This window comes from Xenia sp. Carnegie-2017, unplaced genomic scaffold (assembly GCF_021976095.1).
Source record: "Xenia sp. Carnegie-2017 unplaced genomic scaffold, XeniaSp_v1 HiC_scaffold_19, whole genome shotgun sequence".
Classification (NCBI taxonomy): domain Eukaryota; kingdom Metazoa; phylum Cnidaria; class Anthozoa; order Malacalcyonacea; family Xeniidae; genus Xenia; species Xenia sp. Carnegie-2017.
In genome coordinates this window covers 5787321-5811979 of record NW_025813481.1, presented here as the reverse complement: position 1 = coordinate 5811979, position 24659 = coordinate 5787321, and the positions used below count along the sequence as shown (strand labels likewise).

Genomic DNA, 24659 nt, shown 5'->3' with positions numbered 1-24659 from the left:
TAAATGTCAATCTTCGTGAAAGATGACAATTTAGTTTTGATAAATGAAGTAAAAACAAAAATTTAGTTGAATTTATAGCTATTTGAGTACAATTTTCTGAAGAACCACTACTTCATGCACATGTTTAATAAGATATTAAGCTTTCCTCTATAAAACCCTAACAAAATATAATTGATCTATGATCTACCTCACTTTTGCAATTACTTCCATGGAGAAAACTTTGTTGGAACTAGTAGTTTTGAGCTCATGTTTGACAACAGTAGTTTGCAGTCACGCACTAAAATAAAAAATAAAATACAAACAGATGAGGGATAAATGCACAAATGCGTGAACAATTCAAACAAACAGAAATTATCATACTAGTTTCTCTCCACATTTCATCCTTTTCAACCTTATCTATGACCTCAATACGTTCATCTGGAGTACGATAATGCCAAAGATGATAGACTGTAAAACATTTTTAAATAATATCACAAAAGAAAAGAAAAAAGTAATGTTCAGATTAGTGTTTTTGTGCAGTTTTTAAAAATGTGATGAAGTTTGTCATATGATTCAAATTGAAATCATACCTTGATTTAATTCACCAAAATCACTAAACCAGATTCCAATTAATTGAGAATATTTATTGCGATCCTCAACACCTTGTCTAAAGCGATGAGAAAATTGCTCTAATTTCCCTGGAAGCACAGTATATAGGCACATCTCATAGACGCCTTGTTCCAGAAGTGTTTTTTCAATAATCTTGTACCATGGAAATGGATACAATATTACATTCTCCTAAAAAATCTTATGTTCAAAAAAAACTTCTCTTTAACACCATTTTCACATTGAGTTATACCTGTTTGGTCAACATTGGCAGCACTTTAGATAGATAATTTGAAATCCACTCCTGATCATTTGCAAGAGTAGATCGTACTGCTGTTCGATGTCCATGATTGTCTAATAAAAATGAACATTTGAATATTCTGAATATATTATTGATGAATTAAGTCACGCTGTAAAGATTTTACAAACCATATTGCCATAAATGGGAAACTTCATTCAAAGCACCATATTCAGTAACCCAGTAGCCCATTAGTTTTGAGTGAGCAGTTCTCAAGTGAATACACTCATTTGTAAGTTGCATAAACTCATCTAGAAATAACATGATTATTGTACATTAGGAAACCATGACTATATTGTAGAACCTAGAGCCAAAATTAAAAAATAATTACAATGCTACTTACTAAATCGTTTTTGTTTTATGCTGTATGTTCTATATTCGTAAAATCTCGGAGAAATAAATGATGAATTACAAAATCTTCTCTTCACATCAAAATTCCGACATACTGTACTATATTTCATTAATTTAACAAGAAAATTCATATCATTTTTAAGCGCCATATTTTTCACCTGCAGCATTTGACCAACGACCAGTTGCCCAGTGATAGTGTGGTACTCAGAGTGGTACTGGTACCAAGAAAAAAGCGACCTTTTCACCCTTCTTGTTAATTGTTATGCTTCCACTTTCCTTCAACTAAGAACTACTCCGTCTCGAAATGTCCTGTCATGTGGTTCGCAATCCTGGTACAGAATTAAACTTTTCATGGCTGTCAAAGTGCTGTGTAAACTTTTCCGCCGTAAAACGACGGGCTGAAAGTCTCAAAACACGACGCTCTATCAAAAAAGAATGGCAGGCAGCTTGGCTGCTAAGGGCTGTATCATGTGTTGATCTTACAACGCTGTCAGGAGATGACACCAACAGCAACGTGACACGATTATGTTTTAAGGCACAAAATCCAATTCGACGTGATTTATTAAACAGTATGGCTTTTGAAAATGAACTTAAAGTCGGAGCTGTTTGTGTTTACCCTGCCCGAGTTTCAGATGCTGTTCAAACCTTGCAAAGTTTGGACTCCAAAATTCCTGTTGCCTCTGTAGCTGCAGGGTTTCCTGCAGGTATGTAGGATCATTAAAATGGTAGGTGGGTTTATCAGAGGGTAATGATAATGCTTGGTTTTTTCATATAGGCCTAACCCCATTAAAGCAGCGTTTGGAAGAAATTGAGACAGCCATTTCATATGGTGCAAAGGAGATTGATATTGTCATCACTCGAGCCTATGTACTTAATGGTGAATGGCAGGCACTATATGATGAAGTTAAAGCATTTCGTAAAGTATGTGGTGATGCTCATCTCAAAACAATAATAGCTACAGGAGAACTCGGGTCACTGGTAAATATATATCGAGCAAGCCTTGTTTGTATGATGGCTGGTTCTGACTTTATTAAAACATCAACAGGAAAGGAAAGTGTGAATGCAACATTCACTGTTGCTTTGGTTATGGTAAGGGCAATCAGAGAATATTTTCAGGTAACTAAATTTTAAATAAAGTAGTATATTAAAATGTTTAAACTGGACAAGTTTTATTTGTTTAGGAGACAGGATATAAAGTGGGCTTTAAGCCTGCCGGTGGAATAAGAAGTGCCAAAGATTCTCTTACATGGTTGGTGTTGATGAAAGAAGAATTGGGCGATGAATGGACTCAGCCAAACTTATTTAGAATAGGAGCTAGTTCACTACTTGTTGACATTGAGCGTCAGCTTTTCCACCATGTCACAGGAAGGTGGGTACAATTGAAAGAATACTAAAATAACTGTTTTGCACTTGTGAACCTCGTAATTTGATTGCCATCTTTTTTTTCCAGATATGCTGCTGCTCATGAGTTACCTATGTCATAAAAACAGTATTGTAAAAATTAAATATGAAATATTGACCTTAAACAATTTCATTTTTAAGTTTCTAAAATTATAATTTACATTTTGTAAAGTGATGGTACCTTTAAATAAACATTCTTCAATCAGCAAGAAAGTCGACTACTTCTTCAAGTTCACGTTGCTTTGCTTGTTTATGAGCCCAGCGATCTTCTGCAACCTTTGCTGAAACATTCCATTTTTCATGATAGATGATACTCTTGCATGCTGGACATTTTTTATCTGTATCAAAAATGAAGTAAATTGGATAGGACTTTCAAGAACATTGTATGATCAAAACCATCAACCATTCAACTGAATGGTATAACTACCTTTAATAAATCAAGTTTATACTCCAATAAAAACAAATTTTACTTCCTGAGATGGATGGAAAGACTTTATATAGAAATATTTGAATTACTGGTGTATCTATTTTGGTGGAAAGTAGCCTTCCATTTATATTCAATTTAATGCCTTTAACAGACCTTTAAAAGGTGGAGTCTTCATGTACTTATCAAGGCACCCAAAATGATAAATATGTGAACAATATACTCTTTCCAAATGATTAGGATGTGACGTATCTTTTATTACATCCTAAACAGAAAGTTACAAAGACCATGAATAAACATTACAGTAATGATATCACATGAAATTCTAGTACAAAGATGCTTTCAAAAAATATACTATAAAAGTAAAATTCATACCTCTGGTTTTTCAGGTAATACTTGTTTATGACAAAGTGGACATGATTCCTTAGGATATCGTTTAATGCATTCATTCACCAAAAACTCAACAACAGGTTGAAGTGAAGACTTCGGTTCAAATGGTGGAGTTTTTGAGTTCCTTTTCAAAGGTTTACTGACACATTTTCGAGCTATTTCCTCAGCTTGCGAAAGAAACACTTTCCTTAAATATCCAGGAAAGTTTGAAGCAGTTTCCTCAATTCTAAATTGCACAATAAATCACACAAAAAAAATCACATTACATGTAAGACATTCATACAAATTGTTCAATAGTCGTACCTTACTGGTTCTCCTGGATAGTTATCTGGAACAAAAATCTTAAATGTCATGTAAAATTTATCTTGATTGATGTTGAAACTAAGTGTTCCACTCTTTGATTTTATTTTAAGTTCATCCTTTTCAGGGTTAATAAGATTTTTCTTGATGTAATTTATCTCATCAGAACATATAGAGAAAAAATTCTCGTCCAAGAATTTCTTTATAAATGTGATGATAGGAACTAACTGTAAAGAATTATATAAATAATTTGGTAAAGAACCACTTAACTACAGTTGCCTTACCTGAGGAGAGCTGATGTGTTTTTTGGCCTCTTGATCACATATTTCAACTAATTTATTTAGTAATTTCTCAGACAAAGTTTTACTTTTCAACTCAATTAAAATAGCACTTTGAGGATAATCCTTAGGAAACTGGAAATGAGCAACCGTCTGCTTGTACTTTGTTCTCCTATACATGAAAAACAAAAGTAATGAAGGGTAAAGGTTGATATTATAACTCATAACTGTCAAACGTGTGTCAAGAGATTGTAAGAGTCGGGCTGGTGGTTGGTCTGACTAAACTATCACTGGAATTTAAAGATTGCACTTCCTATGAAAACTTCACTCAGTGTGTATACATTAGATTTCAAAATTCACACCAACGTCACCTTGCATTTAACATACTTTATTTTGACTTGTACCATTGCTATGTGACAAGCAACTATTTCAGTTCCTTTAAGGATTTCTGTCAGTTTTTCCCTTACATATTTAAGTTCTTCATTCAAGAATGCTTGATTATCATGCGAGGTCATCGTAGATCAATATTTTTGACAAGAAAAAACAATTGCCTGCTTGAATTTTATGATTTTTATCTCCAGCCGCTGACAAGATGTGTCGCGGATGTATATATTTCTTTGCCATTTATTTTTCATTTACATTCAATTCCAAATAAACATTTTTAAATATTTTAAGACTTGTCTGAAACTCAAAAGTATGATTTAAATTGACTTATCCTGTGGATTGAAAAAATTAAAATTTTTACTGCTTAATATTGGTTTGCTCGGAGCTTGCATTAGGCCATTGGACATTGGACTGAGCCTAATTTTAGTCAGTTAGTTTCCAGTCCTAAGGTTGATACTCTCCATCGATCGTTCTTTTCAAGTTCTCCATCTTTACCAGATAAACGGTTTAGAAATGGTAAGATTCAATCGCTTTCAATCCTCGCTGAAAAGAAATTTGTTTTAAACATGTCCTATTCCTGATAAATTGTCATTTAAATATTGTCTACTTTCTTTGAAAAAGGTCAACATCCCGAAGCAGCGTAGGACCATTTGCAATAAGTGTAAACGCCATACACTTCACAAAGTTACTCAATATAAGGCTGGAAAAGCTAGTCTACACGTTCAAGGTTGCTTATAGTCCTTTCATTCATTATGTCAATGTGATAGGCACACAAGATTTTTTTAAGTTCCAAAAGAATTCATGTTTCTGACACGTTATTCATTTCGTTTGATAGGCAAACGACGTTATGATAAAAAACAGAGAGGTTTTGGTGGACAAACCAAACCCATCTTCCATAAAAAGGTCTGTTTATGATTTCAACTAGCCGCATTATATGTATTACGAAGTTAAGAGCAGTTGCAGATTACCCTGCCGCCTACTTCTATGACATACAAATACTAGCCTGATTGTTGTTGAAAGACTAACAGTTTTGTGTGGCAAACTATTTCCTAACTTATTATTGTGTATTTACTTGTCTTACTGTATGGATGTAGGCAAAGACAACTAAGAAGATTGTGTTGAGAATGGAGTGTATGGAATGTAAACGACGAAAGCAAGTACCAATCAAAAGATGTAAACATTTTGAACTTGGTGGTGACAAGAAACGCAAGGTACACCACACTGGTTTATGTTTTAAATGCTTTGTATGTCAGAGATCTACATTAATACTTAATTTTATTTCACTTTCAGGGACAAATGATCCAGTTCTAATATTTGAATGAATAAATTCTTAAATAAACATTATTGTTCCATTTCTTTGTGTTTTCAACTTAGATAAATAAATTATTTACCTCACCAACACAACAGAGAAACGCAACATTTCAATTTCCTTTAAGGCAGCTTATACACTTTGTGTTATCTTTATCACCTGGATTAGTAACCTAGTAAATACTAAACTAAAATTTAGCCCACTGGAATTATTGCTCATTTTTGGTAAAATCAGGAAATGTGAGACCTTTGATGCGGACTCCTTTAGACAAATAACAGTGTTGCTGTATCACCATGCTAACAGAAGAGGAACATAACAAAACTTCATTACTGTTCAGATTTTCTTCGAAGTTCAAATGAAAGTTTCTTAAAAGCTTGCCTATAACAATAAAGATAATATTATCTAAACATGACATTGACAATTGCAAAGGATCACTGGATTGGTATTATTACCCTATGGCTTTAGCAACAGGTTCTGTAGAGAATTCTGACATAAATATATGGCAGGCAAATCTTTGTTGATGCGGGTGTTTGGTGACAAACCCGAAATACCTATGTATAAATGCAAAATGCTTTGAGTGAATGCCTTGAAACAAGGGATGGTAATTCAGAGTTTAATCACCTTGTTGACTCTGAGTAGCAACCACAAAATGTGACATGTTTTAGTTGAAAGTAAAACTTGGATACAGCAGCCTGAAAGATGATTTGATAAAAAATAACCACAGTTTTTGTTTTCAGAATTTTTTTCAACTATCACCTTTTGTTCATTATTAAACAGTCTTCCGACAAGTGACTTGTTCTGTTGTTTCTGAAAATAAAATCAATATCCATAAAAATAAGGAAAATTATAAGTTTCAATGAGAAAAACATTAAAAACCTCATTTTCTTGTGCATGATCTATGAGTCTTATTCCTCTTTCGTCAATTTCCAGTGTACATGGAGACCAATCATGTACTTTATTTTTGGTTCTTAAACTCAATATCTTTGTTATAGCTTCTTGCAAAACATTGATTCCTTTTAACACAAATACTTCAACAGAGCCCAAAAATCTATAATTACATCAAAACATGAAAAATGATCAGGTTGTTATATCAGGTTGAAAATACTTGAAAAATATAAAAGCAACAAACTTACTTCAAGTAGAACTGCATCCCATTTTGGGACAAATCTAACAATGACAATGAAATCATCAAAATGTGAGATATTTTAACCATATTCGTAAATCAACCAATAAAAGTTAGTATATACCATATTTTATCTTCTCTCCTGTATATGATAGGATATCTGAGACAAAATGAGATGGAAATATTCCTGTTTTACCAGAACGTAGATTTTTGCCCTCACACCATAAATCACTAGAAATATGTTTTACACAAATAGCATCCCCTACATCTAATTCAAGTTCATTATCATGTCTTGGAAGAAATTTATACGCAGCAAAATGAGTCTGTAAATCGCCTTCTCTAAGTTGAACATGACCACTGCAATTTGGCAGTCTCTCTCTAATCTCTGACACATGAGCAGTTGTATTTCTCTCACTGTCCGTAACAACTGCACATTCTGTTGACGAAAATCCATTGAAGCCATAACTTGAGATACCTTGAGCACTTTGTGACTTTTTCAAAGCTATCTTTCGTGAACCATGACTATCCTTTGGTAAAGTTTTAAAACTATATGCTTGGCCATAGGTCCTTTCTTTCCTTTTAGTGACAGGGCTAGCTGTTTTCATTCTTGCTACTTGTCTATGTATAAACTCTATATAAACTCTATGTATAAACTTTATGATGTTCAACTGGCTGACATTTCTATTACGAACATGACAGACTAGCAATTGAAATATACTACTACTATACGTGGTTGAAAACCACTAATATCAAATTATTTTCTTTATGTTCCTTTAAGTCTTTCGATCTTTTGGACAACTTGATATTCCATACTTCATAACGTATCTACATTATTTGATTGTGATGCTTTATTATTGCTGAATATAGCAACGAATAATTATTTTAATAGTTGATTTCCGTAATTTCAGTGCTCCACTTTGAATACTTGAAATATTTAAAAACAAAGCAACCAAGGAGGTTATTTCTGTACAAGGACCTTCTTGGATCCTTTGTTTGTGACGACAGTGACGTAGACTTCAAAAACACAATGATCTTTGACGTTTTAATGTTATGATTTTGCGGCAAGTCACGTTGAGATTTTGTGTTCCGAAAAGAAAAACATTGTTTCTCGACCACCCAGTTTATATTATTTCCAATTTCTTCGAAAGACAGTCGAAGAGACAAGCTTTTATGCTTCCTTCGAAACGTTTTTCACCTTTGTTGCTATTTTGTATCAAATAGAAATGAGCCAATCATAATCCAAATTCAAAATCCAATCCTAAAATTTGACTTCCATAGCCGCGATCAAACCATTGATCCGGTTCAAACATAAATACATAAAGAAAATCTACATACAAAGAGCTGTCTATTAAAGAAACATTCTGGATGAGAGTGATTACAATATATTAATATCTATTTTCACGTTTTATATAGGAAGCAATGTATTTTGCGAAAACACATATTTATCCAGAATTATGTACAGGTTTAATGAAGATAAAGAATCATATTACAAATAAGAAAACATAATACACAGAGATCCTTTCTCAAAAGTCTCCGTCAGGGAACTGTCTCAAAAATACTTCAGGATGATGTTTTTGAAAGTTCCTCAAAAGCATTTTCTTTTCTTTCAGTGTTAAGTTTAAATCGTCTAGAATTTGGTTTATAAGTTGTTCTAACTCCTGATTCGTAAAAGTTTCTCTTTGTTGTTCGTATTCCAACACGGAGACGCGACGACATCTGGAAACCACAGGAAGGTCAGTGCGCCCTTGTTCAAATTCATTCAATGTTTCCTGGAGATATTGGACAACATCTTCGGGAATGCGAAACATATTCGCTTGAGTCTCCATCATGAAGTTGACAAGATAATAACGCATTACCTGAAAACATAAATTTATAATAAGGAAAGTTGAACAATTACTGAACTTTCGTTAAAACCTGATTAGTTTACCTTATCCAATTGATCACATTCTGGAAGAATGGCATTCATAAATACCGAACAAACTCCTTCCCTTGAATCCACTCCTGCCACAGGTTGTATATTGTTATCCACAGAAAGACACATGAATTGAAGGAGTTTCTGCAAATGCTGCGATTTGCTCAGCGGCAATAGTACAACCAACAACTGCAACACTCTTAAACACTCAGTATACTTTCCATTTTGCAGTAAGAACGATACCTCACAGATAACTTCAAACAAATTGCTGGGAAATAAAGTCTCGACGATCGATCGATAGTAATCAATCAAACTTTTGAAAATTCCTAAAATACTGTCGTTCCATGAATTTCTAAATCCAATCTCTGTTTTTCTAGGTAAAGGACACTTGATTTGAAGATCAAAACATTCTATTGTTGCTTTTAACCATGTTTTTTCTTGGTCATTTTCGCATAACTCCAATGTCTGATCTAAATGTTCGCGTCCAATTTTATTGGCTTGCTCCACATCCAAATTATTACCATTGGCGTACTCGTCGTCATGGTCAGCATAATTTTCAAACGATTCTAGCAAATTCTCCAACATGGGCACATCAATTAACTGTAATAAACGAACTGCGCTGATTTCTCGTCTTAAAATATCAACTTCACGGATAGATATGTCCTTTTTTAATGGTAGTAAAGCTTTATCCCTATCAAAAGAAATCATAGTTCTGAATCTGTTCATCATTAACACTAATGATGTAAGGGAGAGAGAAAATTCGTGTTAACATTGTTGGATGACCGCGTGATGCACCTTGCTAGACGCCCACAGGAAGGGCGGTATTTCTTATTAACAAAATGATTTTAATATATGAGGCAATAAATTGAAGTGCTTGTGACTTAATGTCTTTTTTAAGGCCAGGTTTTATGAGAAAAGCTATGAAAGGGAATTTTATGCGTCTCGAAATTTTCTAGAGCCCATCTTACATTTGTTATGCCGTCGTCGGTTGGTTGCCAAAAACTGTTGTCATGTCGAAAAACATACTCATTCTGCTTTTGAAAGTCAAAGTAAATTACTACTTTGTTTAAGAGCAGGAAGGACTATCCTGTGGCGATACAAAACATAGTGAATGCTAAACACTATATTCTTTGTATCAAACATATGACTGTATTCAACAACTAAATCAAAAATGTCATCTATTTCCATACAATTGCTCAAAATTGTAATGTGCGATACGTGTCGTATAATTGCTATATGATTTAGGATAATAAGTTGCATGTAAATAAGAATATTTCAACACTCTTTAAGAGATTCACAAACAGATCACGAGAACGAAAAGGAACGTAAAGCAAAATTTTGTCGTTAAGGATGTATATATATGAACATAATGTTGTAGTCATCTATTTTGAAAAGTGGAATAGGAAGAGAAAAATGGCCAACTAGCGTTCATATTGACTAAGTATGATCACAATTATAATTAGTATTCTCTCTCATCAACTTATGAACTGGTAAACCAAACTTTAAATATCATGAACTCGCTAATTCAAGATTTAAGTTATTTTGAAAAAAAGATAAAAAAATTCTTGGGACGTACATTTCGTTATCAGTTCAAAGTCATTGTCAATCTCGGTCTTTTGTAAGAACTCATATTCAACTTTAGCTAATGGCGATAAGTATATAAATTTAATATCCTCACATACAAGGAAGGCAACCTTGTAACATGATACAAGAAAAGAAGTTTGAGTTACAGAGGGACAGTTGAACCTTGTGATTTGTGACGCAAGATAAAAAAAAATAGACCTTGCTTGCAAAGCTTGATTTTGCAATTGCGCTCACGCCGGGTCAGCTTACCCAGTATATATGAATCTGTTGAGATTATTAGGAATTGAAGAATACTATTTTGCATTAATAACTACCGAAATTACGCTCCAATGTATTTAATAAAAGGAATTGAATTCAAATTGAAGAAGTATATTACTCTAGCTTGCAATAAAACACAATCCTTGCACTATCTTTTTTTTAAGTGAAGTAATAAGTCACGTATAACAATATATAGGTACAAAACAACGAAAGGAATATAACTATTTACTGACCTTCGAAAATCCTGTGACACATGCGGCCCAGTATTGCTATAAGCAACGTCAACAAACCGATATAACTTTGAGCCATCGTCAAAATCACTTCTCTGATTATCCTCGACCGCTTCCAAAATCCTTTTTTGAACAAATATCTGACAAAGATTACGAAGCTGAGATCTTGAAACACCAAGTCTCATATCTGGGTGAGATTTAACAAAATTTTGAAGCACTGTTATCGCTTCTGATCCCGTAAAGCAATCTTCGTACGATTTCATTTTCCAACGACGTCGCTTAATAACAACATTATTTCGTAGATGATTCACCATATCATTCCATATTGCGGTTGCCTTGAATTTTTCACGTTTTATTGTTGCTCGGTACTCATAATTCGGGTCGAAAGTTGTGTTCATCTTTCATGCGACGAATCTTCCGTTTCAATGGCGACAGGTGAAACACACAGCTCAAATACAAAGTAACAATCGACGCTGGCCACTCAAAACAAATCTCTGCACGTTTGTCATGGTAATTTGATCTACATGACGTAGGCGTCGAGAGACCTTGAGGCATTTTTTGGGCCAAAAACACTTGTTTTTTTCCCTTTCTGAGGATTAGCAGTATATTCTATTTTCGGTATCAAAAATGCGATTTTCATATTTTGAATTATTTCACAGGTTTATATCAATTATAGCAAAGCTATACATTAGAACTCAATTCATCAAATTGTCATTAAAGAAATTAACCTTTTTTAAAACAGCAGAATACTTTCGTCGCATGTTTGCTGAATTTTGCTGTACATCTGGCTTTTTTTGTTCAAATTAAATTCGGTAACAAAATTTAATGTTGCAACATGCTATTTTTCGAAGACAAAAATTTCAAGTCTAAAATAGAGCACATAAATTTCAGCGCAAGTTTAGCGTTTCTAATCCCACACAATTTTAAAAGTTTCTTAACTGTGTGAAAAATGGCATTGTAAATTACAAATAAATCTTTCATGTTATGTGCAGACGTGCAGTTTTGATAGTGTGTTCTTTGTTAATTTAAATATTTCAGAGATTAAACATGACATCAATTACAACACAAAATCTTCCTTTACATGGTGATCCAGAAGGATTAAAACACCATTTTTTGAACTATTTTCATCTCGTAAGGAACGATTAAAATAGTTTCTAAAGACAATATGAAAGAATTTGAAGGAAAATATAGAAATTGTCAAAAATGTAGAGAATGCTGTACTAAAATGCTTCACGCTCTAAACTATTAAAAATAATTACAGAGAGTGGGTGAAAATATTCGCTTTGTTAAAATGATAATTATTCGAACAAAAATTATTGTCATTCCAAATTTTCAAATAAATATATCCATAAATTTTCAACAAATGAACAAATAACTAGGCAACTATGCATCAAATACCGAATGAGTGTGAAAGAAATTGTACTTGCAATCGACAATTTAATATCTTCACGACATCCACACAATACAACAAAAAACATTCATACATTTAAACAGTAAAAAATCATTGACATTGCATCAATCAATGCAAAAGATTTTGAAGGGTTCGAAGAAGAAACAAGAAATTAATTTAAATAACTGATAAAAGAAATTAATTGATGAAATTTATATTTTACATTAATAAATAAAACTTATAACAAACTGAAATATAGAAACGAAATTGACAACTGAAATCGACATAATGAAAATGATTGCATTAGTGACAATTATAAGAATTGGTAAAAATTAGAAGCATTGGTGAAAATTAGAAGCATTGGTGAAAATTAGAAACATTAGTGAAAATTAGAAGCTTTAATGAAAAGAGCTCGTACATTGACGCACGAACTGGCCTTTCTATACGCAAATTACGAAAGAAAAAATTCGTGTTCGACAGGTAGGTAGCTACCCAAATATTTTCATTATATATATTACCACAGCTTCATCGTATTATTAATATTATATACGACGTATCTGTAGTTTTCTTGCGTGATTCATAATGTAAAAGGTTAGTTACAACATTTTATCTTTCACACGATCTCTCCAATCTAAGGTAATGTACAGCCATGAACAATCTGAGCTATATTATACTTGGTCAGCGGCAGCACCAAGTAATGTACAAGTTTTTCAATATATAATCTATTTTGAAATATAAATCCGCTGTTTCGCAAATCTATTTATATTACACACACACGCAGCACGCACGCACAGATGACTATGTAAGGACAGGTACACAGCGCGAGCAAGTTAAAGGAAACAGGACACCATGAGCTTAACTATCAACACTTAATTATAAGAACACTACAACCTTCAGACATCCTCATTTGTTTCTTTAGCCGGTATTGAGTCAGTGTCTTCAGTAATTCCACCATTTTCGACTGAATTGTCCTTTGATTTACCTTTGCTTGCCTGCTTTTCAAGTTCCATTTCCTTAATCCTCCTGCTCCACATTTGATAATTACTTTCAAGGTTTTCCATAATTTCGCAGAAAATCTCCTTTGATCTCCTTTGTTTCCTAGATAGTACAAATATTCAACAAAAAGATGCGTTCATCAATGACACTAAGTATGCTGTTTCTTTTCACTGAATTTTTCTCAAAAATTTTAATACAAAATACCTCCGTTTCATTTTTTTACCAAGTCTTTTTTTGACGGGATAACTCCGGTGATGACCCACACCGGAATCTGAATGTTCCGTGCTTTCATCCTCTTTCGTTGAGCTATCCCGTCGCTCTCTTTATTGACGTCATACTCTGAAGACGTCACCCATACTCCAGGTAGCAGGCCCGCGCTCCTGCATGACCTAAACAGTGGAGCGACTAAATGATTAATAAAAGTCTCCTGTAACTGAGCAACTAGCGGCACATTTCGATCCATGTAAGGTGAAACAGGTAATCCTCTGGACAGTTCATCATCGCCCTGGCAAAAAGAGTTACGTCATAGAGTTAGAGAAAAACGACGCTAGAAAAATGTAAAAAATTTTTACCTGCTCATAAAATTCTTCAACAATTCTCTCTGTCCACCTTATATGAATATCTTTCTGTTTTGTTGGACCAGAGATATCCGCCATTTTTATACACAATTGAGAGGCTAAAAGACGGTCTTCGTGAAAAGACCAGTCGATACCAGCACCGCTGTCAACCTGCAGATAAATTTAACCCATCTTCAGCAATACATATCAACAACCGTTTCAGCTTATAAAACAATCAACATAAACCAACCTTTGCATTTAACTCTTGGAGAATATCAAAATGGCGTTTGAGATCAGTGGCTAGAACCGCGTCCACAACCAAAAAACGGAATCTCTTATAATCTGCCGTCGAAAGAGACTCCACGTAATTATACTCAGGAGACGAAAGAAGTAAAGAAAATGCCTGCGATACATGATGGTTCTCCAGTACTGACCGATCATTGTAAAGTAAAGCCTGGAGTGACAAAAAATTGACGATTTGCAAATAATAAACGTAACTTGCTCACTTAAAACGAAAGCTATTGAATTAAATTTGAAAGCGCAAAATTATAATGGCGATAAGTATTGTAAAATTATGATTTTCTTTTTTGTGTGGCGTGATTTTAGTGTTGTTATTTTGTTGCACTACCTGTGGTTCAACTGTAGCAACAATAAAGGCATTTGTTCTACCAGGATGGTCGTAATCATGCATAGCAGCAGCAGAATACAGAGCAAATCTCTCTAAATCTGGCAAACAACTAGAAAGTCTGTCATAATGGTCCGTAGTTTCTGATAACTCTTCTGATTGGTCACCGCTCACCGAATCAGAATCACTATTTGGGTCACCGGTATCAAAGGGGCAGAAGCCTGCAATACGTTGAGTCGTTAAGTGATATACTCCATGTAATACATCAGCTGCATGTGCACTGTTGTGATCTGGCAACAAAAAACAGCTATTTGTTTAAGTTTTCGAGAAAAATCCAAAAATAAATAAAAGGAAAGATCATTCTTACAAGGAATGTCATTATATCCTGCTTCAAGAGCAGTAAAGTAGTTCAAAAATATTTCCTCTCGTATGTGAAACTTCTCAAAGAAGCCAGAGTTTTTAAAAATTTTGAACGCCACCTATAAAAGATACGGAATGTAAATACCACACGGACGGGCAAAGTCTTATATCCATGTTTACCCTACTTACCCCTCGCAATACATTGCCATTTTCCCACACATCGAAAATTGGAAAACTCCAACTATCAATTTTATCAAACAACTTTTCCACTTCTCCATTCCTCTCCGTATTCTTTGCTTTCTCTAGAATTTCATCCACTGTCGGTTTACGCCTGCCATAAAAGGACATCGTCGTTAACGCCATTTCATTTTCGGAGGTCACGTTATCTTCCGATTCCGAAACATCCGACTGTCCACACGACTTACAATTTTCCACGAGTTTCGAGTTTTCTTCGTGAACACTCGTGAATGAAACACTTTCACAAGATACCTTACGGGTTATGGGTGAAGAACGAACTTCACTTGATCGAGTGTTATCTTGAGTATGTGAGAGAGTGTACGGAAGAGATTTCGCCTGAAACGACAAGATATATTTGATGATCAAGTTATGAAAGATTATGGTGCTAGATAAAATAAGAACTATATTCTTACAGGTTAATTATGATGAATCACATCCATGGTGGCAAGAAAAATGACAAATAGCTTAAGAAAAACACCCATCTGATTCAGTGTACTAACCACAAAATAGCTATGTTTGTTATTTAACATGATCACTGAGTATCCTACCTGCCTGAGTTTAGCAGACGATAAAATTGTAGGTGACCCAGACCTAGGTGAACCAGGAAGGTTATGAGATATATTATCCACAGTCGGCATGCCTGTAGCCGATGTCGTTGTCGTAAATAAATTTGACATTCTACGATTGTGATGAAGTCGTGAGCGCTATAAAAACCATGAAAATTGAAGTTCTTCGTTACAAAATTTGAATTATACAACATGTTATAAGAACGATCTGTTAAGATTCCCAACACCCCAATCAATGTGTTAAAGCAGATGTAATCAATACAAATATTTCATGCAGATCAGGGAAAATAATCAATACACATATATCCATCAATACCCAGCCATCATCCCTCATATCGGGCTGCTCACATATCTTTTCATCAGGAACAAAACGGTTCTCCACTAATGGACTCATTGAGTTCACTCCACGTGTAAATGTATTGAACGTTGGCTGGGCAATCATTGAACTGATGATTTTTAAGGTGCTCGCAACATTACTGGGAAGGCTTGAGTCCGCCAATAAATCTGATAACATTCCATGAGCTTCACCAAGAGTTGTCGTATCTATTGTACTCTGAGGAAAAGGAAGATTTATGTAATGTGAGACATGATTGCAATCTGAATCTGCGTGATAGAAACTGCTGAATTCGCAATCACGAAGAAATCCTAAAGCACCGTAGCTCAAACAGAGCTAACCTAAGGCAATTTTCAAGCATGATGATTCACTCGTCAAAGATATAGAGATAGAGAATATTGGATAAATGTAATATATTAGGATAATCCTATATAGATTTCCGTCATCGTTCTGAACTATCCATTTTCGTCAATATTTTCTTGAAATTTTTCAAACTTTATCGCCAAATTAAAAGTTTATAATGAACTTATAAAAAGCAGTTGATAAGCTAACACTAACAAGTTATTGGCAATTTTAAGTAACAAATGAGAGACTTTCTTGTAAGTAAACAATGGAATGCTTTGTTAAGAAAAGAATTGGCAAATAAAAAATAGCCAAAAAATATGCTCAATACTTCAGCAAAATGTAATCGAAATGAAAAATATTGATCATATTTCTACCCAAATATACATCAACATTGTAAAACCTTATTTTTTGCACATATTTTGGAATTTAATAGCTTATTGTATAATGAATTGAAATGAAAGGAAATGATTTATGTAATATGGAAATTTAAAGTACTTTGATTTCACTTCCTCGGAACGACGACAAAGAGATGTCTTCAAAATATAAGATGTCATCGTTTTTTAGTGTAAGTGCGTGTTTGTACAACACGAAAATGAGATATTGAAAAGTGCTGTACAAATGTCACGAAACTTTGACTGTTTGTCAGTGTATTCGACTCGTTCATTGACATTTAAAAACCCGTTTAAACTGACGGAAGATTTCAAATCGAACAACAAAAGACCACTTAAAAAAGAATGCGTCCCTTTTTGCTTTTGGAAATTCCGCTCAAGTGAAATTCATTAATTTGATTGTTTTCGTTGCGTCTGAAGTATAGACAGGAATGCAACTAATGTTGATTGGTCTTATGGGTGTTTAATTTCTCGTGAGTATGAGATTTTTTATAAAAGACACGATACCGCAAACATTAATACAAAATAATATATACGAAAATATAATATTGTCAAAGCAGACAGGCTGTTGAAACATAAAAAAATAACTCTGCGACACAATGCAGCCGGTCAAATGGTAGCATATAATTGGTGCAATCACAGCTCCTTCAACTTTAATTGCAATAAAAAATAGTGTTATAATACTTTTGTATGTTGAAATATCCGAGGCATTCTTTCCGAAGTTCTGCGCTAAAGTCTAATGAAAGCAGTGAATGAAACAGAGATAATTACAACAATACTCGTAATGACGCTACGTTAAGACGATTAGAAACGAGTGCAAGGTTATTTGATATTCATGTTGTCGTTAATGAATCAAAGAAGCAGAAGGAATAAATATTCGATGCCGTCAAACTTGTGTAAAATATATCAAAAATGGTGCGGGGGTCATGGATTATTGATAAATATTGCCGGCTTCCGCGTAATATGCGAAATGCATGATAGAAAAACCATTTCGATCCGCTTGCTTTGATTTGCATGATTTTGAGCGTTCGGTCTGCTAAGGTGTTTACATTAACAGATTTCAAATTGAAAAGTTCTACCCCATCAAAATGCAGGTGATACACACAATAAAATTGCAAATGAGCTTGAAGCATACTGCAGAAAATTGTTTCATTGCACATCAATGACGAACAATATGTTTTCAATCTTATGCAAAAAATTTCGCAAGAAAAGCAGAAGAAGGGCGATAAGACAGACTTGTAGTAATTCAATTTCGAGTGTGTTTGATAACAGCGAAATTAAGCAAACCATAATATGTTTACTTTGAAACAAAATTATAAAGACCGTAGAGTTCTTTCATTAAATGATAACTTTAGTGCTCAAGGCAATAACATCAGTTGACAAAATATTTTACATCATAGAGCTTGTGCAAGCATTTGAATCGCGCCCTAGTACATGGTGAGAATTTCAATTTAAAAATTTATAAGATTGATCCACTGCATAGTAAATAGAAACAATCTTTACTATAGTAGTGAGCAACACTTGCTAATTGCTTACGAACACCAAAACTAAAACAATCAACATCCTACCTTTGCTTGAAAATTCAACACTGGTAATGAAGTTCTCCTTCGATTATTGGTGCCCGATGCAGCCGAATTTCGACGATTTTAAGATTAGTTTTCGCAGGTGTAAGTGAAATTTTCGCTTCAATCTCACTTGGCTTCTGTGACGTGGGAAGAATTACCATTCGCGTCAAAAATTCTCCCAGCACGGCCGATAAGTTTATAAAAATATATCTAAAAAATCCACTATTATTTGCTGTAACAAGCTTGTCAAAAACGTTGATTATCAACAAGCAGGACGCGAACATACATGTTCCTTCATTCCTACATTCTGGTATTAAGTAATAACACGGCATTAGCATCATAACGACGACAGTGATGTACGTTGAAATATGATCATTGTCACTGTTGAAAAATCTTAGTATTTGAAGGCATAGTTCTGTGACGAAAAATACAGGAACTATCACAAACGAAGCCTGTGAATCAAAGTATTTTCGAACGGTAACACTAGCCCAATAAAAGAGACATAAAGTAGCCAGGCCAGGGAGCAAAACACGACTTGTAATTTTGATCAAAGAGCAAGAATTGAGCAAAATATTCTCAGGTAAAGTTGCAAATATTAGGCCACCAAGAATAATGCATAACAGTACGATTCCGAAATGACGTTGAGAGAGTTTTATAAGACCTTGACAATATGATCTTACACTTGAATCACCGTCCAGTTTTGCTTTACGACTTTCCAATGTCTGCAACAGCAAAGTTCCATAACCATTAACTGTATTGCTCGTAGTAGAAATTGACTTACGAACACAGGCGGCTGTTTTCTCCTTTTCAACGAAAGATCCATCCATTTCAAGGCACTTATCAGCGCCTTATCGCACCTAATATAATTGGTAATTTTCCTTCAAAATAATGAACATTTCTCCCCTACATTCTTCGACAAACTAAACCGTTTCATTTCTCAAATTGAACTTCAAACCAACAACAATCAATGTTCCCCGCTCGGCTTTTACTCTCGAAGGCCGCAATGTGTTATGGGAAGGGAACACAATGCCGGGAAGCTGCAATCTACGAGCTTCGGCACCATTCTTCATCGTATCCCATAATGCAGTATGAGAAACTAAAACACGAAGACGAGGCATTCCAAGGGTACTATTCATCGATATTAACCATTGAATATTAACGCGTTCCAAACGAGGCTTAGAGAAATATTTTGGCAGTCTCGTTATCAAGTTTTTGTCAAACTGTGGTCACCTCGCGGTATATTCAAATTTTTCCGATGAAATTTAGGCGGAAGAATTTTGGAATAAACGAAATTTTAGCAAAATTTCTAAGAAAATATGGAATGATCGAAAAAGAAATGTGGCAGCTTTATTGTATGAAACATTCGAAATGAAAGACTTCAAATGACATCGAAAACGACTTCAAAACTCGCACGCGCTAATGAATCTACGACGCTTGTGCATGACACAAATACACAACTAGACACACCAAATTTAAATGATAAAATTACAGAACAACAACATTCAGATTTATATGAATCTAACAGCGCTGAAGAGTCTATATGTGAAACAACCATTGCACCTGCAGAAGACATTAATTTTTTGGACAAATTAATGAAGAATATACAGAAAGAGAATATAAGTAACGATACTTTAGAACATTCAACTGGCTTTGAAACAATCGAGGAAAAAATTGTTTCTGCTGGAAATTCTGATGGGTTTCAGATCTTACTTAAGAAAAATGTTGGTGAACTTCCTACTTGGGCAGCTTGTTTAAAGGAGTGTGAAAAATTAGGGGACAGTTACCGTGGATATGTTCACACTGAGTCCGAGCTAGACTTCATATTGAACATGCATAAAGAACAAACCCATAGCTCATGGGGTACAAGACAGAGTCCATCATCACAAAAACCATCTATACGATTCATGTGGAAATCCCAATATGTACCATATGATGGTATTCCATTTCTTAACAGTGGTAAGGAGGTTTGACTTATTATTTATGTAAGTTGTTGTTTCAACATAGTTCCTGACTTGCCCTTCTATAGGGTGTCGAGCTACAGTTATGGAATGTCAATATGGTCCAAGAAGAAAGGGTAATAAACTAAAAACACAGTACAATGAAAATGGTGATCATTTACAACCATTGCATCGACTGACTTGTCCAGCTAGAATATATATTAAGAGAGTAAGAAAATTTCCTGAGTTCAAGGTAAACATTAGTTCGGACGGCTCAAATGGACTTAGGTTGGCCCAGGAACGTACCTTAACTGCACTCCGAATGGCTTGCCTTGAAAGTAAAGGAGAAGAAAGGTATGTGATTTGTATTTCTTGCTTTGTATATGCAATCTTAAAGAATGTGTGTTTGTTTTCAAGGTTTTATGTTCAGTTGCCCTTGGAAACAGCTCACGAATACCACATTGATGAGGATGATGTTTTAATTCAAGAAACATGTCCCTTATTACCAGCCCAAATCAACTTGACCTCAACAAGACTGGATCCTCGCATTGTGGAGAAAATTAATGAATTTGTCTCAAGAGGAATGACTGACATTTACCAAGTGAAACATGGACTCATTAGATTTGTTGAAAATACTTTATTCCTGCATGGGGAAGTGCCCGCTAGACACAATAAATCATTTTTCCCAACAATTACAGACCTTCAAAATAGCATCCATCAAGCTCTGACAATGTTACAGGCAGGAACTTTACAACAACTTCCACCAGTAAGATGAACATTCATCAGCTACAGTATTAACTTTTTTTCTTATCCATAAGACTCTGCTTTGTTTAGCTTGAAAACTTCTCAAGAGACTTATTAAAAAATGAGAGAAGTAGAAAACGAAAGCATGCAGATCCAAAAAGAATCATATCTTCAAGAGCTACAACTGCCAAAATGATACAAACTAATGAATCTTTACAGATAGAAAAAGAACTTATTCCTGGTGATGCTGAAGGTAAAAAATCCTTATTTCAGTGGATATCATATTTATTGAACAGTATTCATTTCTTAGTGAATTCACCCATCCTTACAGGCCAAGTTTATGTGGTGGCAGTTTCATCATCAAGTGCCTTGGACCTTACTAACTCATCATCATTCATTCCCAATAACCTTGTCCAGGTTCTTACTCTTCCAGTAAGTATTTAAAGAATAAGGGACTCTTTAATAGTTTTCTCTGAATTTGAAATCCTTTTGAAGGCTGATGCTACATTGGACATGAATGGCCAGCTTGTTGCATTACCTGTGATGAATTGCACCTCTCAAGATACAACATTGGACAATTCTGATGACATTTTGCCAAGTTAGTAAATCTAACTGTGTTGTCAAATAGAAATATTCTAAAGCTTTTAATTTTTGTTTCCAGATTCATTTGGAAAAGAACCCATGTCTTTGTTACCCATCAATATGGATGACAATGCGACAAAGTACTTGACATTGGATATTACATCAGCAAACCAAATGACCAATTCAGTCACCTCCAACATGGCTACTTTACCATGCAGTGATGTCATGACAACAACTGTGACACCAATCAAAGACACATCAACCTTGGCACATGGTACAATCTTTTGCTTTTCACATCATCAAACTTCATCAATTGAAAATGTTGGTAACTCCCTACAAACTGTCAAGTGTAATTCAGTTACAAGCATTGACTGTTCAACACAGACATCAAATACAACATCATCAACTTCAGAATTGACATCAATATCGTCTTTGTGAGATTTTGCCACTCTAGTGGCGAAAGAACCATATAAAAGTAGTGATAATTTAGTTATCAAACATGTAATATCCACTAACACACAAGACTTACCAAAAATGGAATTGCTATAAAAATATAATTTTAACAGATGCATTTTCTTGAAAAGATTTGATTACACAATCATTCCTGAGTATTGCTTGTAAGATAAACAATGAAGAATCAATCAAGCTTTATTGAAAACCTCAATAGCTAATACAACCGCTGTGAAGGGCCCATGGTACTTTTAATATAAAGTGCACGAACATTTTGCCAATTCTTTTTAAGCAAAGACACTAAAAAATTGATGGCCAATAGAGTATTGTTATATAAATCATCCTCTGACATCTTAACATGGCCAATGGCCACAGCCAAACATAACACCTACGAAGAAAAAATATGTAGTAAACAAATAATCAATGTTTGGAATTTTAACTTTTGCAGCATGCTTTAGTATTTTATCAAATCATTTTTTAATCACCCAATGGCAACCATTTTTTAAAAGGAAAATGCAGTGGTTGCAATACACATGAGCTATAGTAATTGTAAACCATATTTTGCCATTGTTAAAGCCACCAAACTTTTGGATGTTATGGCTGACTAGTATAAAAGGCCTTATCAGTACTCTGAAATGCAAAATAGCATTTTGAGTACTGTGCCAAGATACTTGTGATAACCCCCTACCTTTTTCATTTGAAATTTGATGGTTGCTTTAACATCCTGTACTTTTTGCATCATATTCTCACTATGCGTAAGCATTGTGGGAAACTTTCCTGCCTTGTTCAGACCTGGACCCAACAAACGTGGAATCTGCTTGATTAGACTATCAGAGGCAAGGAAAGCATCATATTTCTTTGCTAAATAAGATGAAAATAACATGTGACTTACGTGAATACACTGTACATAAACTTTATCATAACACTAACCTAATTTTTTGACCAATTTCTTGTTTTTGTTCAGTTTCTTGAGTGCTTCAACATCCATACATGGAATGTCGTTGGCCTTTGCTTCATCACAATGAGAAGCATCACCAAGAACACAAACTTTCATTTTTGGCCTTGGAATATGTTTCAACCTACAAAGACATTCTTGTCATGGATCGAAATATTTTTTAAACGTTTCTTGATAAGGCTTAATGATCGTATCAACTTCAATGGTGACCTTACTTTACTGTTCCGGAGAAACGTTTGTCTTTTGAGGGTCATAGTTTTTCAAACTGATCTGAAGTTCCACAGTTTCAAGAAATTTACGTTTCTTGTCAGCAGAGTTTTGCAGAACGGAACGAATACACTCAGTTATAGCGTCTCGGTTTAGTTTACTAAAAGTGAATAAAAATAGATGAATTGAATGTCGAATTCCTCTTCATTTACTACTTATTTTGACAAAATTAACTAGCTGCTATTAAATTTAAAATATTATCTTTCGAAGACATGCACTTGCTCTTTCAAGTGAGAGGCGATGGCATAAATATTTTAGGATTTTATAATCGACTTGCCTCATTTTGTGATTTTTTAGGTTTTGATTGAAGAGAAAGAACTCAAAGTCGCGCAGTTTTTAAACTGTTTTCAGCACTGGCACTAGTCTTCAGAGTAAGTGGTGTTTCCACATAAAAAACATGATTGTCATTATCATCAAACTTCGTGTTAATAATAATAAGTTATCAATTGTTTTTATCAACAAACTCCCTCTAAAAGATCATATTCATATGATTTTCATGTTTATGTATCATGTTTCCGTTTTTTTACGTACTCATTGCATGCAGAAGAGCTCAAACGTAACTTACGAAGAGTGAAGGAAAACTGATTGTTGTCGAAAACAATCATGAACAATAACAAGTCTTTCATTTGAATTTTGCTATATATGTCAAAAGAAATACGTTATGAGGATGAATCAACACAAACAAGTTGGTTTCATCCAAAAGCTATAAAATAAAAAGCCGTTAAAATGTTATTGAACACGCTAGACATATTTCTCATCATTTATAACGAAGTGTTCAGCTTTCAAATCAGGATTCCTCGTCTCGTCGCTTAACTCAATTTCAATTTCTTGATCTTCGTATTCGACATGTGATCTTTCCAGTTTATATTTAATCTCTTCACTCTCATCGTGAGCTAACTTCTTTTCACCTGCTTTGAAAACGCGTTTGAACATCATGTCTAGACTACGTAGGTATCGATAGCCAATGCCCAAATAGGTCAAACTGCATATAAACCCAATTAAACTTTTACCAATTTTATCTTCGGGTAAACCTGACTGCAAAACAGACCATGACAGAATGGAGCCAAGGTTAAATATCGTGCTACCAAATACACTATACAGCACTCTTTCCTTGCTAGGATATAGACTGAGGCTTGGTCTGTGATATATGTACACTGTGACTCCAAAGTGAGAAAGGACAAAGCAGGAATCTATAAGAATTCGACTGTCGTGTCTTGAAAACAGCTGTTGCACGATAGGTAAATGCAAGGCATTCGTAGATAAGGTGAAATAACCAAATAGTCCACCATATGGAACATACTTGGGCCAAATTTTATTAAAACGGTTAAAAATATTTTTTAGTGTTTCCACGGCTGTTGAATTTTTGTCGGCCATTTTTATTCGAGTAGAAAATGGGACCAAATGGGACATGGGGCGGGGTAAAGATATGAATGGATACATATGGATATATCTTCGTAACATGCATTGAAATGAATATGAGTATATAGGTACATAGTATATAGTGTGGTATATAATTATATTCATTTCAATGGT

The 24659-nt window shown here is 34.3% G+C and overlaps 11 protein-coding genes across 16 annotated transcripts; 3 read left to right on the top strand and 8 right to left on the bottom strand.

Annotated features, from left to right (window-relative positions):
* Nucleotides 1-1435, bottom strand: LOC124438562 (protein NipSnap homolog 3A-like). Its single transcript, XM_046988738.1, has 6 exons — nt 1227-1435; nt 1015-1134; nt 839-939; nt 570-777; nt 361-447; nt 1-277 (listed from the first exon to the last, which is right to left on the bottom strand). Exons 1-6 carry the CDS (start codon nt 1399-1401, stop codon nt 201-203), a joined length of 768 nt encoding a protein of 255 aa, XP_046844694.1. The 5' UTR covers nt 1402-1435; the 3' UTR covers nt 1-200.
* Nucleotides 1436-1442: 7 nt separating this feature from the next.
* Nucleotides 1443-3109, top strand: LOC124438556 (deoxyribose-phosphate aldolase-like). 2 transcript variants are annotated; one of them, XM_046988731.1, is made up of 4 exons: nt 1443-1938; nt 2010-2323; nt 2416-2603; nt 2685-3109. In XM_046988731.1, the coding sequence occupies exons 1-4, from the start codon at nt 1539-1541 to the stop codon at nt 2716-2718; spliced, it is 936 nt and encodes a 311-aa protein (XP_046844687.1). In that variant the 5' UTR covers nt 1443-1538; the 3' UTR covers nt 2719-3109. The 2 variants fall into 2 exon arrangements, with proteins under 2 accessions (XP_046844687.1, XP_046844686.1); XM_046988730.1 differs by having other exon boundaries at nt 2010-2350.
* LOC124438555 lies at nt 2238-4786 on the bottom strand. Of its 4 annotated transcripts, none has more exons than XM_046988725.1 (7): nt 4415-4786; nt 4034-4199; nt 3753-3976; nt 3435-3675; nt 3216-3324; nt 2817-2973; nt 2238-2707 (listed from the first exon to the last, which is right to left on the bottom strand). In XM_046988725.1, the coding sequence occupies exons 1-6, from the start codon at nt 4540-4542 to the stop codon at nt 2834-2836; spliced, it is 1008 nt and encodes a 335-aa protein (XP_046844681.1). In that variant the 5' UTR covers nt 4543-4786; the 3' UTR covers nt 2238-2707; nt 2817-2833. The 4 variants fall into 4 exon arrangements, with proteins under 4 accessions (XP_046844681.1, XP_046844682.1, XP_046844685.1 ...); XM_046988726.1 differs by having other exon boundaries at nt 3753-3949; XM_046988729.1 differs by having other exon boundaries at nt 3753-3790; nt 4415-4785.
* Nucleotides 4787-4834: 48 nt separating this feature from the next.
* On the top strand, nt 4835-5815 carry LOC124438568 (60S ribosomal protein L44-like). Its single transcript, XM_046988748.1, has 5 exons — nt 4835-4927; nt 5033-5138; nt 5247-5314; nt 5506-5622; nt 5702-5815. Exons 1-5 carry the CDS (start codon nt 4925-4927, stop codon nt 5720-5722), a joined length of 315 nt encoding a protein of 104 aa, XP_046844704.1. The 5' UTR covers nt 4835-4924; the 3' UTR covers nt 5723-5815.
* On the bottom strand, nt 5637-8082 carry LOC124438557 (JNK-interacting protein 1-like). Of its 2 annotated transcripts, XM_046988733.1 has the most exons (7): nt 6968-8082; nt 6854-6887; nt 6597-6768; nt 6477-6527; nt 6342-6412; nt 6173-6271; nt 5637-6098 (listed from the first exon to the last, which is right to left on the bottom strand). In XM_046988733.1, the coding sequence occupies exons 1-7, from the start codon at nt 7446-7448 to the stop codon at nt 6047-6049; spliced, it is 960 nt and encodes a 319-aa protein (XP_046844689.1). In that variant the 5' UTR covers nt 7449-8082; the 3' UTR covers nt 5637-6046. The 2 variants fall into 2 exon arrangements, with proteins under 2 accessions (XP_046844689.1, XP_046844688.1); XM_046988732.1 differs by having other exon boundaries at nt 6342-6527.
* Nucleotides 8083-8171: 89 nt separating this feature from the next.
* LOC124438549 (DEP domain-containing protein 7-like) lies at nt 8172-11297 on the bottom strand. Its single transcript, XM_046988716.1, has 3 exons — nt 10831-11297; nt 8771-9446; nt 8172-8699 (listed from the first exon to the last, which is right to left on the bottom strand). The coding sequence occupies exons 1-3, from the start codon at nt 11223-11225 to the stop codon at nt 8367-8369; spliced, it is 1404 nt and encodes a 467-aa protein (XP_046844672.1). The 5' UTR covers nt 11226-11297; the 3' UTR covers nt 8172-8366.
* A 1118-nt stretch (nt 11298-12415) lies between these two features.
* On the bottom strand, nt 12416-19019 carry LOC124438326 (cGMP-inhibited 3',5'-cyclic phosphodiesterase A-like). The gene is made up of 10 exons (XM_046988386.1): nt 18195-19019; nt 15875-16111; nt 15541-15696; nt 14945-15328; nt 14763-14874; nt 14399-14685; nt 14021-14224; nt 13786-13941; nt 13418-13718; nt 12416-13315 (listed from the first exon to the last, which is right to left on the bottom strand). Exons 2-9 carry the CDS (start codon nt 16070-16072, stop codon nt 13425-13427), a joined length of 1791 nt encoding a protein of 596 aa, XP_046844342.1. The 5' UTR covers nt 16073-16111; nt 18195-19019; the 3' UTR covers nt 12416-13315; nt 13418-13424.
* On the bottom strand, nt 18209-19018 carry LOC124438327. The gene has a single exon (XM_046988387.1). The coding sequence runs from the start codon at nt 19016-19018 to the stop codon at nt 18209-18211; it is 810 nt and encodes a 269-aa protein (XP_046844343.1).
* A 281-nt stretch (nt 19020-19300) lies between the features above and the next one.
* On the top strand, nt 19301-22025 carry LOC124438325 (calcium-responsive transcription factor-like). Its single transcript, XM_046988385.1, has 7 exons — nt 19301-20147; nt 20218-20482; nt 20546-20894; nt 20963-21125; nt 21204-21304; nt 21368-21470; nt 21534-22025. The coding sequence occupies exons 1-7, from the start codon at nt 19574-19576 to the stop codon at nt 21890-21892; spliced, it is 1914 nt and encodes a 637-aa protein (XP_046844341.1). The 5' UTR covers nt 19301-19573; the 3' UTR covers nt 21893-22025.
* Nucleotides 22026-22084: 59 nt separating this feature from the next.
* LOC124438329 (60S ribosomal protein L10a-like) lies at nt 22085-23226 on the bottom strand. The gene is made up of 4 exons (XM_046988389.1): nt 23075-23226; nt 22835-22983; nt 22593-22765; nt 22085-22292 (listed from the first exon to the last, which is right to left on the bottom strand). The coding sequence occupies exons 2-4, from the start codon at nt 22956-22958 to the stop codon at nt 22122-22124; spliced, it is 468 nt and encodes a 155-aa protein (XP_046844345.1). The 5' UTR covers nt 22959-22983; nt 23075-23226; the 3' UTR covers nt 22085-22121.
* A 304-nt stretch (nt 23227-23530) lies between these two features.
* Nucleotides 23531-24505, bottom strand: LOC124438328. Its single transcript, XM_046988388.1, has one exon. It carries the CDS (start codon nt 24498-24500, stop codon nt 23868-23870), a length of 633 nt encoding a protein of 210 aa, XP_046844344.1. The 5' UTR covers nt 24501-24505; the 3' UTR covers nt 23531-23867.
* Between the last annotated feature and the right edge of the window lie 154 nt (nt 24506-24659).

What these genes read in the sequence shown, in the direction of transcription:
- LOC124438562 (XM_046988738.1), bottom strand. Translation starts at nt 1,401, where the DNA reads ATGCTGCAGGTGAAAAATATGGCGCTTAAAAATGATATGAATTTTCTT. An exon ending in CATAAAACAAAAACGATTTA is followed by an intron (nt 1,135 to 1,226) that starts GTAAGTAGCATT and finishes TGTTATTTCTAG; the next exon opens with ATGAGTTTATGCAACTTACA. An exon ending in TTTTGGTGAATTAAATCAAG is followed by an intron (nt 448 to 569) that starts GTATGATTTCAA and finishes AATGTTTTACAG; the next exon opens with TCTATCATCTTTGGCATTAT.
- LOC124438556 (XM_046988730.1), top strand. Translation starts at nt 1,539, where the DNA reads ATGTCCTGTCATGTGGTTCGCAATCCTGGTACAGAATTAAACTTTTCA. An exon ending in AGCTGCAGGGTTTCCTGCAG is followed by an intron (nt 1,939 to 2,009) that starts GTATGTAGGATC and finishes TTTTTCATATAG; the next exon opens with GCCTAACCCCATTAAAGCAG. An exon ending in CAATCAGAGAATATTTTCAG is followed by an intron (nt 2,351 to 2,415) that starts GTAACTAAATTT and finishes TTATTTGTTTAG; the next exon opens with GAGACAGGATATAAAGTGGG.
- LOC124438555 (XM_046988725.1), bottom strand. Translation starts at nt 4,542, where the DNA reads ATGACCTCGCATGATAATCAAGCATTCTTGAATGAAGAACTTAAATAT. An exon ending in AACACATCAGCTCTCCTCAG is followed by an intron (nt 3,977 to 4,033) that starts GTAAGGCAACTG and finishes AATTCTTTACAG; the next exon opens with TTAGTTCCTATCATCACATT. An exon ending in GAAGACTCCACCTTTTAAAG is followed by an intron (nt 2,974 to 3,215) that starts GTCTGTTAAAGG and finishes TTTTTGATACAG; the next exon opens with ATAAAAAATGTCCAGCATGC.
- LOC124438568 (XM_046988748.1), top strand. An exon ending in AGCTAGTCTACACGTTCAAG is followed by an intron (nt 5,139 to 5,246) that starts GTTGCTTATAGT and finishes TTCGTTTGATAG; the next exon opens with GCAAACGACGTTATGATAAA. An exon ending in GTGGTGACAAGAAACGCAAG is followed by an intron (nt 5,623 to 5,701) that starts GTACACCACACT and finishes TTTCACTTTCAG; the next exon opens with GGACAAATGATCCAGTTCTA.
- LOC124438557 (XM_046988732.1), bottom strand. Translation starts at nt 7,448, where the DNA reads ATGAAAACAGCTAGCCCTGTCACTAAAAGGAAAGAAAGGACCTATGGC. An exon ending in GGGATGCAGTTCTACTTGAA is followed by an intron (nt 6,769 to 6,853) that starts GTAAGTTTGTTG and finishes ATGTAATTATAG; the next exon opens with ATTTTTGGGCTCTGTTGAAG. An exon ending in ATCATGCACAAGAAAATGAG is followed by an intron (nt 6,528 to 6,596) that starts GTTTTTAATGTT and finishes TTTTATTTTCAG; the next exon opens with AAACAACAGAACAAGTCACT.
- LOC124438549 (XM_046988716.1), bottom strand. Translation starts at nt 11,225, where the DNA reads ATGAACACAACTTTCGACCCGAATTATGAGTACCGAGCAACAATAAAA. An exon ending in GTGTCACAGGATTTTCGAAG is followed by an intron (nt 9,447 to 10,830) that starts GTCAGTAAATAG and finishes TTCTTTTGATAG; the next exon opens with GGATAAAGCTTTACTACCAT. An exon ending in AATGTGATCAATTGGATAAG is followed by an intron (nt 8,700 to 8,770) that starts GTAAACTAATCA and finishes TTATGTTTTCAG; the next exon opens with GTAATGCGTTATTATCTTGT.
- LOC124438326 (XM_046988386.1), bottom strand. Translation starts at nt 16,072, where the DNA reads ATGTTATCAGATTTATTGGCGGACTCAAGCCTTCCCAGTAATGTTGCG. An exon ending in ATGGCAATGTATTGCGAGGG is followed by an intron (nt 14,875 to 14,944) that starts GTAAGTAGGGTA and finishes TATCTTTTATAG; the next exon opens with GTGGCGTTCAAAATTTTTAA. An exon ending in TTGAAGAATTTTATGAGCAG is followed by an intron (nt 13,719 to 13,785) that starts GTAAAAATTTTT and finishes TCTTTTTGCCAG; the next exon opens with GGCGATGATGAACTGTCCAG.
- LOC124438327 (XM_046988387.1), bottom strand. Translation starts at nt 19,018, where the DNA reads ATGGATGGATCTTTCGTTGAAAAGGAGAAAACAGCCGCCTGTGTTCGT.
- LOC124438325 (XM_046988385.1), top strand. Translation starts at nt 19,574, where the DNA reads ATGACATCGAAAACGACTTCAAAACTCGCACGCGCTAATGAATCTACG. An exon ending in TATTCCTGGTGATGCTGAAG is followed by an intron (nt 21,126 to 21,203) that starts GTAAAAAATCCT and finishes CCATCCTTACAG; the next exon opens with GCCAAGTTTATGTGGTGGCA. An exon ending in TCCAGGTTCTTACTCTTCCA is followed by an intron (nt 21,305 to 21,367) that starts GTAAGTATTTAA and finishes ATCCTTTTGAAG; the next exon opens with GCTGATGCTACATTGGACAT.
- LOC124438329 (XM_046988389.1), bottom strand. Translation starts at nt 22,958, where the DNA reads ATGAAAGTTTGTGTTCTTGGTGATGCTTCTCATTGTGATGAAGCAAAG. An exon ending in GAAATTGGTCAAAAAATTAG is followed by an intron (nt 22,766 to 22,834) that starts GTTAGTGTTATG and finishes CATCTTATTTAG; the next exon opens with CAAAGAAATATGATGCTTTC. An exon ending in TCAAATTTCAAATGAAAAAG is followed by an intron (nt 22,293 to 22,592) that starts GTAGGGGGTTAT and finishes TTTTCTTCGTAG; the next exon opens with GTGTTATGTTTGGCTGTGGC.
- LOC124438328 (XM_046988388.1), bottom strand. Translation starts at nt 24,500, where the DNA reads ATGGCCGACAAAAATTCAACAGCCGTGGAAACACTAAAAAATATTTTT.